Genomic DNA, 17844 nt, shown 5'->3' with positions numbered 1-17844 from the left:
AATCCTACTTCCGTAGTGATACTGCCTCGGAAACCCAAGGAGGGGTCGCTATGAGTCGGGGCCGACTCGACGGCACATAACAACAACAACAACAATAATAAAGTATCAAAGTTGTGGTCATGAACAGTTTATTAGATAAACTTTGATTTGATAACAGTGGTATGTGAACTCAGGATGCCGTTTTCTTTACCAAACAGAGCTGGTTTGTCAATTGTGGACTCTCAAAATTAAGTCCAGAAAAGTAGTCTGTTGGTTTTTTCTGCTTTTAAGTTTGGTTTTCAAAATAGATTTTAAAAAATAGTAATAAGTAACTCTCTAAAATTCAGCAGCAGTCATTAAATTTTTAGCCAAGTTTAAAACATGTGAAAACTTGTGAAATTGGCAATTACTGGTATATTCAGTTCTGAGGATTTTATGAGCATCCCAGGTTATGTTCTTTGTTCCTCATATGGTGGTGTGAGAGCAATGAAGACATGGTCTGTCCCTCTAGTGGCTTGGGTGACATCGTACCAGAAGTGGGTCTCAGACACTAGAGTACATGCTGTAATAGGCACGCGAGGAAAGGGAGCACAGGACGCAGCCAGCTGCGTGTGTGGGAACTGGGACAATCATCACAGAAGAGATGGCATCGAGTGGAGTTCTTGACTAGGGCTTTGCCAGGGAAGCATGTCACAGGCCAAAATCTGTGTGCAATGACAAGACGTGTAATTTTTAAAAAAAGAGCTGTCTCTGGTGGCGTAGTGCCTAAGGCATTTGACCTCTACCAGAAGGCTGGTGGTTCAAACCCACCAGCCACTCCTCAGAAGGAAGACTGGGCAATCTACTTCCTAGAGACAGCGCCTCAGAAACCCAAGGAGAAGTCGCCATGAGTCGGCATCAGAATTGGTTTTTGGTTTCATCACTTAGAAATCTCCCATGTACTGGATGATGCTGCGTTTGGGGAGTGAGAAGTTGTACAGAGATCCTGGTGGGGAATTAGAGAATTCAGAGGGGAAGGTGAAAGGTCCCCGAGTGGCACGAAGGATTTGTACTCAGCTGGTAAGCAAAAGGTTGGCAGTTCAAGCCTACCCAGTGGCACTGTGGAACAGGCCTAGCAGTTTGCTTCCATAAAGATTACAGCCAGTCATCTAAAATGCATATAAAACTTCCACATTTCAACAACAAAAAGACAATCCAGTTTAAAAAATGGGCAGGGGACATGGAACAGACACTTCACCAAAGAAGACATTCAGGCAGCCAACAACACATGAAGAAATGCTTAGTCATTAGGCATTAGAGAGATGCAGATCAAAACAACAATGAGATACCACCTCACCTCAGCACTAATGGCAAAATTAAAAAAAAAAATTCTGGGGAGAATGTGGTGAGACTGGAATCCTCATGCAGTGTTGATGGGACTGTAAGATGGTGCTACCACTGTGGAAATAGTATGGTGCTTCCTTGTAAAGCTGGAAATAGAAATACCCTCTGATCCAGCAATCCCACTAATATGTTTATAGGCTAGAAAAATAAGAGCTGTGACACGAACAGAACTGTGCACACCCATGTTCATCGCAGCACTATTCACAATAGCAAAGACATGGAAACAGCCTAAATGCCCAGCAATTGAGTGGATCAGCAAATACATGATGGAATACTATGCGACATTAAAGAACAATGGTGAATCTGCAGAATATTTTATAACTGGATGAACCGAGAAGACATGTGCTGAATGAAATCAACCACAAAAGGACAAATATTGTATGAGACTACTCTCGTACAAAGTCAAGAAAAACCTTACACATAAAAGGAAATATTCTTTGATGGTTACCAGGGGTGAGAAGGGAAGGGAAGGGAAGCCACTAACTAGAAGGTAGATACATACTAACTTGGGTGAAGAGGTAGGCAATATACAAAAGGTGGCAGCACGAAATGATTAAGGAAAGGAGGCACTGGAAGGAGTATGAGAATGAAAGGCAACAGAGGGAAATGCTAATTCATACACACTTCTGCAGTAACAGTAATAATGATTAGTAATCCATAGACACAAGCTAAACAGGTTTGGGAAGGAAAATAGGACTATACCCGTAGATTTGTATAGGTTCTTTGTTATTTGTGTGTTGTTTTTTTTGTTTTAATTTTTTCCTGTAATTTGGGTGAAAATTTATAGAAAATATATCTACGAATATGGTAGAGCATACAGGGGGCAAAGTTATGAAAACTTCTTAGCTTTAACCAGACACCTGAGTGAATTGGGTTGCCAGGCCTGGGGACTCAGGACCATAATCTCAGGGGACATCAAGGCCAATTGGCACATCATAGTCCAAAAAGACAGTGCTCTCCATCCTACTTTAGTGAACAGCAACTGGGGGCTTAAAAGCTTGCAAACGGGATTGATCTCTCCCCATCGGGAGCAAAGATCTCAGCTCACTGCCATCGAGTCAGATCCAACTCACAGCGACCCCTCCTTGGGTTTCCGAGGCAGTATCACTGTGGAAGTAGATTGCCCGACCTTCCTTCTGAGGAGTGGCTGGTGGGTTTGAACCCAGCCTTCTGGTTAGCAGTCAAATGCCTTAGGCACTATGCTACCAGAGCTCCCTCAGGAGCAGAGAAGGGTGAAGAAAATCAAAGACACATGGAAACAGTCCAAAGGACTAATGGACCACACAAACCCCAACCTCCATGACCCTGAGACCAGAACTAGATGGTGCCTGGTTACCCCTACTGACTGCCCTAAAAGGGATCACATGAGAAGGTCCTGGATTGAGTGGGATAAAAATGTGGGACAAAATTCAAAATTATAAAAGAGACCAAGTTTACTGATGGGATACAGACTATGGGCCTTGGTCACCCTTTGGGCCTGGAACTCAATTGTCAGTCAAATAACAGACAGGATTGAGGTGAACAATAACTCTAGGAAGGTGTGTGGCTCCTTAGAACCATCAAAAAGGCAGCATTTGCCTGAGGACAAAGTTTAGAAGGCAGAGAGGGTTAGGAGAGAAGGAGGAATGGAAATGAGAAACGGAGGATCTGGGAGGAGTGATGTTACATTGAGGGGACTATAATCTATGACAGGAAACAAAAGTGTGAATGGTTGAATGGAAAAGTGATTTGCTCTGTAAACTTTCACCCAAATCACAATAAGAAGTTTAAAAAAAAAAAAATTACAGCCAGCCAAGAAAGCCCTACGGAGCCATTCTACACTGTAACAGATGGGATCTCCCCAAAGTCACAAACCAATAACAGAAACAAACAGCAGCAGCAGCCAAGAGTTAGAGGGATGGAAATGAGGTTAGGGTTAGGTCTATTCTGTTTTCTTCCTTGGCTGTGCTGTTGTTGGTCTTTGGTTGAATCTATTGCCCTCCTCTGACAAGGCACCTAGTTTGGTGTGTCAAACCAGTGTGGCTCATCCTGGAGCCTGTGCCGTAGTAGGGAAAGAGGAAACACACTGGGGTTATCTGGGAAAGAGGGTGGAGGAAGGCAGTGGCATGGAGCCGCCAGAGTCTCCTGCAGGGGCCTGGGGCCGGTGTGAAGACCAGGAGTGGCCCGAGGGAAGGAAAGCAGTCGGCAGTGCAGAGTGGCTACGGGGCGCTGGGGTGGCATAGCTGACGTTGGCAATGTGGCCAGGTGGGCAGCGGGGCCCCGTGCAGGGCCTCTCGGCCGTGTTCCTGTGCTTCCTGCCAGGGAGATGCTGTTTCCGAGCACTGAGCCTTCTCTCTCCCGGCAGTACCAAATCTGCCCCAGCAGCGGCCAGACCAACACCACCAGAGCGCCATGATGCACCCGGCCTCGGCAGCCGGCCCGCCCATTGTAGCCACACCTCCAGCGTATTCCACCCAGTATGTGGCCTACAGCCCGCAGCAGTTCCCCAGTCAGCCTCTCGTCCAGCACGTGCCGCATTATCAGTCACAGGTAAGGTTGAGCTGTCCCCATGCTCACTTCTGTCCATGCAAGTGATTTGAACTTGTAACGTGGGAAGAGGATCATCTTTTCTATTTTGTAACTGTGTGTTATGGTGGGGTTGAGGGGGGTTGGGTGGGGGGCTCTTGAATATATATTAGAAGGTTACTGAGCAGTGTAAAAATGTCCCGGAAACAGCCAGAAAGGTAGTAAAGTTGTTTCTGGAAACCGTGGAGTTAAAGACGTCTAACTCACACCTGTTTGACTCTGTTGTGATATTTTAATGTTTTCTCTTTATTTTTTGTTTGAACACAGCATCCTCATGTCTATAGTCCTGTAATACAGGGTAATGCTAGGATGATGGCACCTCCAACACATGCCCAGCCCGGTTTAGTATCCTCTTCAGCAACTCAGTACGGGGCTCATGAGCAGACACATGCGATGTATGGTAGGAAACACTTTGTTTGTCTTTTTCAGTGTGTGTGACTCTCCTAAATCAGTTCTAAGGCTTTGCAAAGATGCTTTAAGAGTAACGTGGCCTTTTGTGATACTGAGGGTTTCGAATCTAAAAGGCAAACTCTCGTCTGCTGCTGATCTGCTTTGTAAGCCTTGTAAATCATTTCTCCTTCTGTGCTGGACTCCACCGTCCAGTGTCTCTCCTTTGGCCTTGAGCAAAGTAATGATGTCTGTAATGATGTCTGTGGCAACCCAGTGGCCTTTTGGGAGACAGATCTCCTCTTTCTGCCCCTCCACCGCCTCTTCCCCTGCCCTTCACTGCCTCGTGCAGTATGATCTGCCAAAGGCGTGCAAGACAGTGGGACCAGAACAGGAGCGTGAGAGTGCATCCGGCAGGAGGACACTCGGCTTCACTCCCTGTGCTGGCCGTCACTCGCCCTGCCCTCTGTGTTTCTGTTGCTGTTAATGCCATGGCTCTGCATTGTGCCAGATGGCATGTGCTCAAGAGTGTTAATAGCAGATCTGTCTTAGACATGATTCACACTTTGAATATAATCCATGTCAACACAGAGGCAAAATGAAATCTGATAGTCTATATAAAGTGAAACCGTATTTGTATATAAGAATAATAGGCAAAAAAGAACTCCTAGTTTTGTGGCCAAATGCAGAATTTTGTGCAGGTTGACTTAGCAGCTGTCCAAAGTACTAGAATAATATGCTTTCCACTGTTGAGAATTTAAAATTTTCCCCATATTGTATAGAGTTGATGGTTTGTCCGATGTCAGCCTAGTTTTGATGGGCTTTCTGAGAGCTCCTGTCCTGGTTAGGTTTTACCTTTGCCGCTTCAGTTTTTTAAGATTAGAGGCTCATTCAAATAGTTGAGAAGTATACTGCTATGAAAGTGGAGTTACAACGACTCCATTTTGTTCTTTAAACCTCTTTAAACTTTTTGAATGACCACAAGTGTGAAGGCTTTTTTTAGTTTGTTTTTTAACTTTAGATTTCTTGAGTGAACAAGTCTAGCAAAAATGAGTTCTTTAAGGACTCCCTTTATGAAATATTTCTGCTTGCCATTCTGCTTCCTGCATCCCCATTTTTTAAAATAAGTCACAGCTTTGGCCCTGGGTCGGTGATAGGAGTAGGCCTCAGGCAGCAACAAGCCAGCATCCTTTTGTTACCTTTAACCCAGCCCTCCTTTCTTCCTGGAAGCACTCTCCTATCCCACAGATGGCCAACAGTAGTCACTTTACGTGACTAAACACTTAGAAGTCTGTTCTTAATTTTCCACACTGTTACTCCTGAAAACCTTTCATTGTGGATTATGCATTTTAAATGAAAAAAAGGTGGAAATGCTACACTTTGGGAGACGTGTTCTGGAAGTTCATTTGTAATTTGATTGAAAATAGTCCGGCAGGCTGGGTTGCCTTATGGTCTTGGTTGTCACCACCTATCGGTCTCGTCTTTACTTGTCATAACCAAGACCAAGTATGTGTGAAAAGGCACCATTGATTCACCAAGCTGGCTTTTATGCCGCGTGTATGCATTTCAGCAACTTTGCAGTGTGCTTACAGGCTTAGGTGAAGAGTTCATTACCAGTGTTTATACATCTCTGATGAATACATCATGATTTCACGAGCGGAAAAAGCATTTATTTCTGTCCATTTTCTGGCATACGCCCCTTGGAATAAGATCTGAAAGTTTTGAGCTGAAACGTCCACTGCTCTTAGAGCTTCCCCGTGCTTCTAGTCGTTGCAGGGGTGTGAGATGGTGAGCGGAGTCTTTCTGCTCAGTATGTGCACTCACTGCCAACATCTGGCTCTGTCTGTTGGGTGGGTGTTCATTGATTTTTGAAGCAGCCTATACAGTAAATAGTGTATTTGGGGCACCAATGGATTTTATAACTACCTTCCCAAAACATTTCCACTTGAAAAGCAGTTGGCCTTGGACCCTGAAGTCCACTCGAATGTGGGTCAATAGGAAATACTGAAACAACAAAAACAGGCAGCGAACACTGGCCCTAGTGTGCAGTGAAATCTGGTGGGAACTCGTCATCCCGGGGAGTTCTTTGATGCAAACCTGCCTGCTCCCCTGCGGTCTGCACAGCTTGTAACTGAGGCCAGGCTGGGGCCGGCCCTCGGCAGTGCTCGTGGCTGGTTTCCCAGGGTTCTCCGTGGGACTTAGGACCTTAAAAAGAACCTTTAGAAATGAGTGATTTTGTTCTCTGCTGTCACAGCCACAGTTTAATCTGCTAAAGCAAGTTCTTCAATGAATCTTTAGTAGTCTATTTGAAAGCCTTATTATGCCCGATATAAACAAATTTGTAAATATGTTCTTTTAAATGAAGACCAAAACTGTACCATAGAAATGCTAATTTTGTATTCCTCTCCCTTGAACAACTTATGTTTTACTTTCTCAAACAGCCAGATACTTTGAGTAGGAATTATGTTTATTTTTTTAAGTGCCCTATCTAGATTTTTTAAAACATTCTATATTTACAGAGCACATCCCCAACTGTTGGTGACAGTTTTATGTCACTGTGCTGTCATTCATTTGTTACGGCCACAGCAGGAGACATTGACCATAGATGGAGCCACTAATGACTGCAAAGTTAAAGACTCATTGTTTTTAAATTTTTGGTGCACTTAACATAAAGATGCTACCAAATTACTTTATTAGAGTAGGGGGTGTATATTTAAAACCTGTCATGCAAAGACTTTTGTCACAGCTTTGGCTTTAATCTAACCTTCATCATTTCCTCCACCCCTTCCTTCCCAAGAAGTTAACTGCTTGTTTCCCTAGTGTAGTCTTCTGATTGACCTGATTTGTTGTTATGGTGGTAGTTTTCCCTTCCGGAAATAGTAGTAGTGAAATTGTCTACTAACTGAACCATGGGGAAGAATTAGAGCCAGAATCCTTGTGTGGTTAGTGTTGGGTCATTTAATGCAGATAAGTTAAAGAATACAGCAGCAAAAAAGAATAAAAAGCACCCATTATCTGGCCACCTGTTAACATTTTGCTGTATTTCTTTCCAAATGTACTTAAACACGTACACACACTTTTCTTTAGGCATTTTAATGAGAAATTATAATATACCCATGTCTAATAATGCTTTGTTTCTGAACTTTTGGATCCACTGCCAGCTGTCTAATAAACATCTTTCAAAATAACAGAACTTCTGTTGGTAATGTTTTGCAAAATTAGAGCTGTTTGAATAATTTGAACTGAACCTAGTGCTGCATAATGTCTAATTGTGGTGCATTATTTATGTAAAAGTTGTTGGAATGCCATGTTGGTGTTTTATTAGGTAATGATTTTATTCTTTCATGTAAACAAGTCAGCGTTTGGAACTTGATACCCCAGTACAGAAGAATGGTGTCTTTCTTAGAGTGCTGTGGGGTAATTCTGTAGCACTATTGTAAAATGCTTGTCATCTCTTGTAAAATAAAAAAAAAAAAAGTGAATTGTGCATGAATACAAAGCGAAATTATTAAATATGTCAGCCTTTCCAGAAAATTAGGAAAATGCACACCTCAGAAGGCTAATTTACCTTTCTATTTCCCAAATTCAGCATGTCCCAAATTACCATACAACAAGGAGACAAGCCCTTCTTTCTACTTTGCCAGTGAGTTGGGTTTTTTATACTAATTTTAATTGTACAGTAAAACACTTTTTAAAGAATACGTGTTAAGGGAGTAGACTTGTTGAACAGTGTTTTCCTTGTACCAGACAAAATCGTTAAGCTGTATACATTGAAATCGTTCAGAGTTTTACAAAAGGAAATAAAACTCAGCTTAAGAAAGCTAGAGTTAATAAAAAGTACACTTGTTTCAGAAATTGATTTTTGCATACCAAGCAAATGTGGCTATTTTGAAAATGGCTAATACTTTCCTTTTTCAGAGAAACTTCCTGAACAATTTTTTTTTTTTTCCCCACAATACCGAGTCATAGGCTTTGTTTAATTTCTTTATTGCCCTGGTAAGAAGAAAAGTATCCTTACCAGGAGTTTTCATTGAACAGGTTGATGAAATACTAAAGGGGAACTGTTTCCAAATTTTAGTCTTTGCTTGAATGAAGGCTTAAAACTTGAAGGAGCAGACACCCCAGCCAGCATGTGTCTTCCTGAGCGCATGCAGGAAAGCTGGCCTGGCGGCACAGGCAGCTTCTGTGGCTGGGACAGCGGCAGCGGCTGCTCCAGGCAGAGAGAGTCGAGGAGGCAGGACCTGCTCTCGGAAGGAGATGAGCATGTCTGGTGTTTTCTCGTTCTGTGGGGCAGGGCTTGCGTAAGGCTAGTCATGTTGTTGTTGTTATGTGCCATGGAGTCAGACCCAACTCATAGCGACCCCTCCTTGGGTTTCCGAGGCGGTATCACTACGCAAGTAGATTGTCCAACCTTCCTTCCGAGGAGTGACTGCTGGGTTTGGACCGCCAGCCTTCTGGTTAGCAGTCAAGTGCCTTAGACGCTACGCTACCAGAGCTCCTAAGGCTAGTCATGGGCTTCAGTATTTGGGTAAGAAGGGTACTTAATTTGCAGGAAGGACACTGTACTGTCAATGTGCGTCACCTTGTGGGAAACACTGCATTCTCAAGGAAATTGCAGATTACAGTTTTATGTCAGGGATTAAATTTTGAATTCTTTGAAATGTCTTGATGTTGGGTTATATTTAATGCCAGATTTAAGAAAGCATTTAAGAACCATGTTGACCTTAAATTTTCATTAATAGTACAATGACTTGGTATCCAAAAATAAGTTGATTACAAATAAGATATATACATATTATTTATATATTTGGTGCTAGGAAATATTAACAAATTTAATCCTTTAATAGATGCTCTTTAAAAAGGAGTCTTGCTGTATGTATATACTATTGAAGGGAAACTGTATGTGATGATGATGATGATAGTTATGTTCAAAGACAGTGCTGTAGCTTGGTTTTATTATGTGCTCAAATGGAGGTCCCCACTGTAGTTATCCTCACCATCTTACTGTCTCTGTTAGTGGTTTGGGAGTCATTTTCCTGGTAAGTAGCCAAAAGATCCTTCATCGTCACACCTAAGGGAATAGCAGTGGTTTTCAAAGAAACTAATAGCTGGGGTGCTACGTGGAATTTAATTTGCTGCTTCATTTTCCCCTGTTGTAAGCCACTTTGTCATGGCTTGGGCCAGTTGTCCTTAATTCCCCTTCCAAAGTCTTGTCCTCTTTCCTTCACACTCCCCTTTTTCTGAATTCAGCATTGGGTCGCTCTTGACGGCTGTCCAAAACCACGTTACAAATTTAACGCACAGCCTCCAGGGCTGAATTTGCTTCGGGAAGCTCATGGCCCAAGGAAACGGTGTTTGGAATGTGGTTAGTGTTACAAGGACTTGACCATTGGCCCGTTTAGAAGAATTTGAGACGTTTATATTAAGGCTCACAGTGTAGTAGGGGCAGGGGGCTTCCGGACCAGATCAGGCTCCAGGCTTCGTTTCCTCAGATGATAGCGGTACTTTGATTTGCATGACCTGATCCAGCAGGTCTCATGAAGGCTAAAGTTTGGTAAATAAAAGTTGAACTGAGAGTAGCTCAAAATTCCAATGAGAATTCACTTAATTATTTAACCACCTTGGTTCCATAGCTACAATGAGCGTGTATCACAGAAGCAGGGAAATACTTTGGCCCAACACTTAGCCTTCTGCCCCTTCCCCTTTCCCCGCAGTCTGATGTGATTTTTCTAGTCTTGGTTTCTTTTGTCTCTCTTCCCATCCAACTTTTCATTTCTCTCCTGTCCCACTGCCTTTCAAGGGACCAGAGTATGTTTCTGTTAGTAATATTGAAGTGAAGTGTAATTTTCACATTTTTCCCAGTAAACTACCCAGGTTTTTTATTAGAAGGGAAAAACGACTTCTGAGTCAGGTCCATGCTCTCCGACCTGGTACGCCAGCCGGACAAAGGGAGCCTGGACCTCCTTCCCGTTTCTTTGCGGCTCGCGATGTGTGTGTCGCACTGGCCTGGTTTCTTCTCTCACGGTGCCTTCCGGTGCGTTGGTGCTCAGGCCGGGCAAGCATGGGTGCTTAAACAAAAGCACGTGTGTGTTCACTCAGCATGGGTTACTTGCAGCTTGTACTATGCGTGCAAGAAGAGTATAGAGGACAACGTGCTGTCTTACAGCCTTGAGCCACTGGGAGCCCTTTATGACCGGCCACAGAGATGCCTTTAGAAACTGTTGCATCGTGAAAACCCTTTATCTTTGGTTTTTCTCTCCAGGCAAACAGTTTCCAAATTTTTACATTTTTCTTAATTGATAAATAACTTAATGGTAAGATATTATGGGCATGTTGATTGTCTCTGCAGTGGCTATGCTTTTATATGTGAAAATCTATTCACAATGTCCACCTAGACCTTATTGTTTTCTTAGTTCTGTTTTATAAATACTTTGCTTACAAGGTAGTTAAGAGTGAAATTTAAAACTTCAGGGAAAAAAAAATGTTCTTGAATAATTAACATTCACAAGCTATGAGATTCTATACTGTCTCTATAAAACCCCATAAATAGAATTTGGAATTTGGAGACTGCTTTCCCTCAAATGGATTTAGTATTGCAGAGGGAAGGGAGGGGAATTAAGTGCTGACGATCTGAAAACCCGGCAACGTGAATGACCCCGGAGCATGGCTACCTAGTCAGAGGATGTGACAATGGAAGTGCTTTGCCGACCTCTGCCCCTAGCGGCGCGTGGAGGGTGGCTGGTGCTCCTGAGGAACAGAGCCTTCATGTTTAAATTTTAGCAGCCACATGGGTAGTTGGCAACTGTTTTAGCACAGCTCTAGGAAGATTTTAGATCTCGTTTCAGATATTTTAAATTTTAATTATTTAAAAATAAATTTTTTAAATGAGTGTAAAATTTTTTTAAACCCAAACTCACTGCCAACAAGTTGATTCTGACTCATAGTGACTGTATAGGACAGAGTAGAACTGCCCCGTAGGGTTTCCAAGGCTGTAAATCTTTACAGAAGCAGACTGCCTCGTCTTTCTCCTATGGAGCAGTTGGTAGGTTGGAACCACTGGCCTTTGGATTAGCAGTTGAATGCTCTAACCCCTGTGCCAGCAGAGGTCCTTAAGAGCAGCAAAATCAGGTTCAAAATCAATAAACATTCACATTAAATATTTTCCTCCTTTAGAGCAAGTCAATGCCTAGACGGTTTTAAGGAGCTGAGAGTAAAGTAAATGGGTGTGGTGGTGCCAGGAGGTTTTTTAATTCAAATCAGTGAGTTAGAAGAAAGAACACCTCTCACCGATTCAGGGGCCCAGGACACTCAAGAAAGCACTGAGCACATCACCTTCTCCAGCTCCCAGAAAACCGCCCTTGGCTCTTCTTAACATCATCCAGAGGACATGTTGCCAGCTTCCCATATTAAAATAGATTTTCTAGTGTATGTTAATTCTTGTTAACAGAATTGTGCTCCTGAGAAATCTGTACATAGACTAAGAGGCAGTCGTCTGAACAGAATAAGCAGATACTTAATGCATGGTTTAAAATCAAGGAAGGTGTGTGTTCAGGGCTGGATCCTTTCACCGTAGCTATTCAGTCTGGATGCTGAGCAAAAAATCCAAAAAGCTGGCCTGTATGAAGAAGAATGCTGAGGCATCAGGACGGGAGGAAGAGTCATTAACAACCTGACTCAACCTTGCTTGCTGCAAGCTAAGAGGACTTGAAGACTTACTGAAGAAGATCAAAGACTGCAGCCCTCACTGTGGATTACATCTCAACACAAAACAAAAATCCTCACAGCTGAACCAGTGAGCAACAACATGATAAACAAAGGATTCAAGTTGTAGAGGATTTCATTTTACTTAGATCCATAATCAACACCCATGGAAATAGCAGTCAAGAAATCAAACAACGCATTGGGCAAATGTGCTGACCTCTTTAAAGTGTTCACAAGTAATGATGTCACCTTGAAGACTGAGGGGTGTGCCTGACCCAGCCATGCTGTTTTCAGTCAACCTCATATGCATACGAAAGCTGAACAGTGAATAAGGACGACTGAAGAATTGAATCTGTCTTGGAAGACATCCAGCCAGAATTCTCTTTGGAAGCAAGGATGGTGAGACTTTGTTTCTTCGGACATGTTGTCAGATAGACCAGTCCCTGGAGCAGGATATCGTGCTTGGTAAAGTGAGAGGGTCAGTGAAAAAGAAGACGACACTTAACAAGACGGGTCAACACAGTGGCTACAGCAGTGGGCCGAAGCACGCCAGCAATCGTGAGGGTGGCGCAGGACTGGGCAGGTCACACACAGTTGCTGTGAGTCGGACCAACTCCGAGGTACCTAACAACAGCACGGCATTAACGCTTCAAGTCAGGAACCTTCTCCCAGTGTCCAGATAAAGCTGCTTGTTTGGTCTGCACTGGGAGGTCGAGTATTACGCCAGCTCTGGTGTTGACATTAAATGCACAGATGATCCCAGCACTGGCCATGTGCCTAGCCCTCCCCTCTTTCTTCTCTTTAGAGGTACATTTGCAGTTGAGGAGATAACCAGTGGGCTGGAGCGGCCCACTGGAGTGGCGGCCCTTAGTTTCCTCTCCTTGTCCATAACATTGACATGGGACCCCCGCAGCCTCGCCTTGCAGACTGCTGGAGGTAGGGTACGCCTGACCCTGCAGCAGTGCCTGCTTCTCCCTGCCCTGTCCCCCACGTTTCTGTATTTGCTAACATGTTATTTGAAGACCAGGAGGAACGGTTTTAGAATCTTAGGACTAATGCCTTGAGCAAGGACTGGGAGTTCCATGTTGCTTTGTGTCCCCGGCTCAGTGCCACGTCCTGGGTACATGTTTTTACAACAGTGGGCTCATTGATAACATGATACATGGGTATCATGTGCTGGTAGTAGTCACTGGAAGCAATGAATACATCTTACTGCACCTTGCATTGTCAGTCTGCTGTTTTTGAACGATGTGCACCAATGAATTTCTAAGTGATCTCCCTGCTTTGTACCAAGGAATGGCCTTAGCTGAGATTTATAGAGTTAACTTTGGGTTCTTACCTCTAATGATCAAATTGTTACTTAAACTGTCCTAGTCTATTTCCTTTGAAGTTACTCTAGCTAGTAAAATCCTTTGTAAAGGGCTGGATGCTCTGAAAGGGCTAATTTTCCCACCTAGCTTAGGTGATGTCATCTTCTTGATTCTGTGAAGCAGTAGGCCCAGAGGGTGGACTGAGTGACAGAGTGGCTTCTGAAGGAGATTGTGGTCATTTGGCCCCAAAGAGAGTGGAGACAGTTTACCATCCTCCCTTCCCCACCCTTATCGATAGCATCTGTGCCCACGGGACACTGTGCCAGCTCCAGGGCAGTAGCATGGTGAGGGTAGCCTATGACAGCCTTGACGCGAGAGTGTGTGTGTGTGTGGGGGGGTGTTTCTGCCTATGCTTGCAAGTTGCCAGTTGAGGAAAACCTGATGGCTGTGGAAGGGGAAGTCCAAATGAGCTGGACTTTACAATAATGTGTACAGCTGTGCTGCCCTGTGGCCAAATGCTGGGTTGATGGTGAAGTGGTAACTGTGTTCACAGTTCTAGGAAATAGAGTCAAGTGTAGAGGTTGGTAACGGCGTAAGTTAGACATGGGCACCCCTCAAGAAGCTCAGCTGACTGGTGAGACGTACAGCAGTCGGGACCACGTGGGGCTTACACTCTCCTTTCTCTTTCACTTCAGTTTCCACTGGCTCCCTTGCTCAGCAGTATGCGCACCCCAACGCCACCCTGCACCCACATACTCCACATCCTCAGCCTTCGGCAACCCCCACTGGCCAGCAGCAAAGCCAGCATGGCGGAAGTCACCCTGCCCCAAGTCCTGTTCAGGTAAGGAGAACCCAGAGGCCTCCAGAGACCCCCTCACTATGTTTCTCGAGTGCTTCCTTAAGTCACTGGCCAAGGCACCACGAGATCCAACAAGGCAGCCCTTCCCTCAGGGGACTTGTCTGCAGTCGAACCAGCTGTCCTCCTGGGGCTTTTGGTCACATTCTGAGAATAAGGTGACTGCATAAGCTCGGTATTGAAAAGTCTTACTTAACATAAACTAAGAAATTGGGGGTGCTTCCTATGTTCTGGGACATTTCTACGTGTTTTTTTTTTGTTTGTTTGTTTTGGTTTTGGTATTTGCATCTTCAGTTGTGTTTGTTAAGGGGCAATTTTGACATCTGTTAACTCCCTGAGGCAAAAAGGAGTCTTGTTTTAGCGTGGCTTGGTTGAGGGCCAGGCTTCTGCTCCCAGAAAGGAGTCTCTGGGCAGGAGGCAGCCCCGACTTCTCTGAGGACCTGGCATGTCCTTGCCCTCTTGGCGCCCCTCACGGGAGCCCGTTGTCACCACAGAACTCGGCTTGTGTGTGACCCTGCCCTGCCTTCCTTGAAGGTGCTCTCAGTTCTTGCTGGTCACTTTGCAGCACCATCAGCACCAGGCAGCCCAGGCTCTCCATCTGGCCAGTCCACAGCAGCAGTCGGCCATCTACCACGCAGGGCTCGCGCCAACCCCACCCTCCATGACCCCCGCTTCCAACACGCAGTCGCCACAGAACAGTTTCCCAGCCGCACAACAGACCGTCTTTACGATCCACCCTTCTCACGTTCAGCCGGCGTACACCAACCCAGCCCATCTGGCCCACGTCCCTCAGGTAAGCGAGCTTCGGCCACTTTCTGTCAAGACTCAGGCAGAGGTGAAGCTTGTCAGATCCGCGGAGCCAGATGCTCTCTAGCGAGGACACCCTGTGTGTGATGCATTTGCCTGTCCCCCTTTCCTTGTGCAAATACCTGTGATCTGGCCCTAAGTGAATGTTTGTGTGGTTTTGTAATGGAGTCAGTGAGCTGCTGACAGGTCAGCCCTTAAACGTTTCTCAACTGACAACTTGAAAATACCTTTGACTCTGGACGGAGCCCAGCCCTTCTCTCCCGTCTGTGTCTGCTTTGCTTCGTGTGTATAGCTTCACTGCTATGGACACACCTGTGTATGGATGCACCATGTACACGCACACACGAGAAGCCTGGCAGGGTGGTGGGCCCTCCCACAGGCTCAGCTCTCCGAGGTGACCGCCCGGGACTGTCAGCTCGAATGTTAGTCTCCTGGGTTCCAGAGACATCTCCTGGCTCTGTCCTTGTGCTTTGACTATGTTGTACTTGAAAGGGTGTGGCCGTGGACACGGGCGCAGTGAGCACCAGGTGCTCTGACGCACGTCTCTTCCCGAGCAGCCCCAGAGGCGCTCTGGAGTGCTCCTCCAGTGTGGGGCTTGGGCACGCGGACAGGTGTATGCCGTCTCAGTGGTTGCTGTCTGTATCAGCTGCTGAAAAGGGCCAGGTTGGGTCTGTCTTCCTGAGGAGAGGGAGCTGCGCTGAAGCTGGGCTCCACGCTGTCCTTGTGCCCTCTCTGCGGCTGTGAAGTGTGGACTGGCTGGATGAGGAGTTTTTTTGCTACTTTAACAATAAAACTCCCGTAGGTGGGGTCTAAGCTAGACCCACCTGATTGACTTCCACTTCTGGTCAGATAGTTCCAGTGACGTCTGGCTGGTGTGTTGTTAGGGAGTGTCTAAGTTGGCTCTCTCGGGAGCCTGCCTTGTAACTGGAGGTCCACAGCTCTGGGAAGTGTGGCCTCTGTAGTCCAGTGCACTGCAGTTGAACGTGCTTTTCGTGGCGGGTGGGGATCTGCTTCGGTCAGGCGTGGGCCAGCATGGCTTGGCTGAATCTGAGCTTCCAGAGAGCTGGGGTCCTACAGATGTCTTGCAGAGGCTGGTGGTTAAGTAGGGATGTGTGAACAGACATGGAAGCTGGGATTCCTAAAACCTCACTTTTGTGTTTTTGTGTTGAAATTACAAAAAGGTTACCATTTGTCAGGAAGCCCAGTATGCCATGGACCCATTTGACTATGTGAGAGAGTGAAAACAGTGTTTTGTTCAAGGTTTAGCATGGCCTGGACCAGTGCCCGGTATGGGAGGCAGGAAATGAGGGCTCTTCCTGGTCCATCCACGGGGCTGGCTCTGACCACCTTTTTCCACCTGGACAGGGAGCCCGTGTGGAATTCCTTTCACTTGGTGCAGGACACTGGACTGCCCAGGTGATCATCTCAGAGCCCCTCTCCATCTGCCTGGAGCCATAAACTGCACCCTCCTCCCCGATCAGCCCGAGTCTCTCTCTTCCTGCCCTGACCCACTCTTCAGTGAGCTGTGCTAGCAGGCAGGCAAGAGGCAAGGGGAGGGACAAACTAGGAGAGGTCTGAGGGACCCAGAAAAGGGAATCTGACAGGCCCTGCCTTTAATGGACTAACTTGCTTCCTGTTTGAGAGGGGTGTTCTCTGTAAAGTTCACGGAAGCCAGACTGAATCTTCATTGCATCTTGTCTCATCTTCCGTTGACAAGCTGCCCTTGACTTAGCAGTCTGACCTTGGTGAGGACCCCATCCCCCACGTAGACCCAGTGTCGGTGATCCAGATGACTAGGTCATGGCAGCCGTGCGCCCAGGCTCACTTGGTGCCTGCGCCCAAGTTTGCAGGACCTGCTGGAGGGTGAAGCATGTCTGTAGGTCAACTCATGACCCCCCAGGGAGTACCCCAGAGAACAACAAAGGGCCGTGAAGGCTCGCTGCTGCCCTCTCTTGTGAGCCCAGCGCAGTGAAAGGAACACAGTTGACATGTTGTTTAAGTGGAGATGTTGCCTGTATGCGTAAAAGAGCTCTCTGTTTCAGGCTCATGTACAGTCAGGAATGGTTCCTTCTCATCCAACTGCCCATGCGCCAATGATGCTAATGACGACACAGCCACCCGGCGGTCCCCAGGCCGCCCTCGCTCAAAGTGCACTACAGCCCATTCCAGTCTCGACAACAGCGCATTTCCCCTATATGACGCACCCTTCAGGTGAGGCGTGTGTGTGCAGGGGCCGCCGGGGCACCCAAAGCATTCTGCTCGCACAGGGCGAAGGGCAGGCAGGGCCAGCGCTTCACGCCCCACATCGGAGAGCTAGCAAGACCCGTCCTAGTGCGCACAGTAGGGACCGTGACGGTCAGATCAGGGTCAGGGCACGAGGCTCCTGGAGCCTAGTCTGTGTGTTCTGTGGTCTCCAGGATGTGGCTTGGTGAGCAGCAGCAGTCTGGGTGGCTGGCACATGCCTAGGACTCAGTTGGCCTTCTTTGTCACGACAGGCTGGACAGGGCAGCGTGTTCCATCCTGAGGCCCAGCAGTCTGACACGCGGGGGGCTGTCACCAGGGCAGAGTTTGAGTGGCGCCTTGAGAACATGACATGTCCGTGCTGTGTGTGGTTGGTCAAGGTAGCGTCAGCAGCAGTCTCCACCCTGGCAGGGAGGCGCCCACGACTGTGCGCCACTACTCGCGGCTGCCATGGCTTTACTCACAGGCGGGCCTTTCCTCTGCAGGCAGTGCCGGTGCTTGGCTAGCGTTTGGGAGGGGGTATGTTAAGGCCTTTTCCTACCCCATGAGCAGCAGGTCTTGTGGGAGTCTTATCTGAAATGGTTTTACGTCTGACTGGTTTGTTTCTACCTACCC

The 17844-nt window shown here is 46.3% G+C and overlaps 1 protein-coding gene across 1 annotated transcript in view; it reads left to right on the top strand.

The window, feature by feature from the left end:
* ATXN2 (ataxin 2) overlaps window positions 1–17844 on the top strand; it is a 192646-nt gene that overhangs the window by 174518 nt on the left and 284 nt on the right. Inside the window, exons 19-24 of the mRNA XM_042780579.1 lie at window positions 3707–3891; window positions 4195–4327; window positions 7904–7957; window positions 14021–14166; window positions 14747–14974; window positions 17031–17199. Coding sequence (XP_042636513.1) covers window positions 3707–3891; window positions 4195–4327; window positions 7904–7957; window positions 14021–14166; window positions 14747–14974; window positions 17031–17199 — 915 coding nt within the window. The remainder of the gene's footprint in view (window positions 1–3706; window positions 3892–4194; window positions 4328–7903; window positions 7958–14020; window positions 14167–14746; window positions 14975–17030; window positions 17200–17844) is intronic.

This window comes from Orycteropus afer, unplaced genomic scaffold, assembly GCF_000298275.1.
Source record: "Orycteropus afer afer isolate SDZICR_OR568_19922 unplaced genomic scaffold, OryAfe1.0 scaffold00048, whole genome shotgun sequence".
Lineage (NCBI taxonomy): Eukaryota > Metazoa > Chordata > Mammalia > Tubulidentata > Orycteropodidae > Orycteropus > Orycteropus afer.
This window is presented reverse-complemented; position numbering and strand designations above follow the sequence as displayed.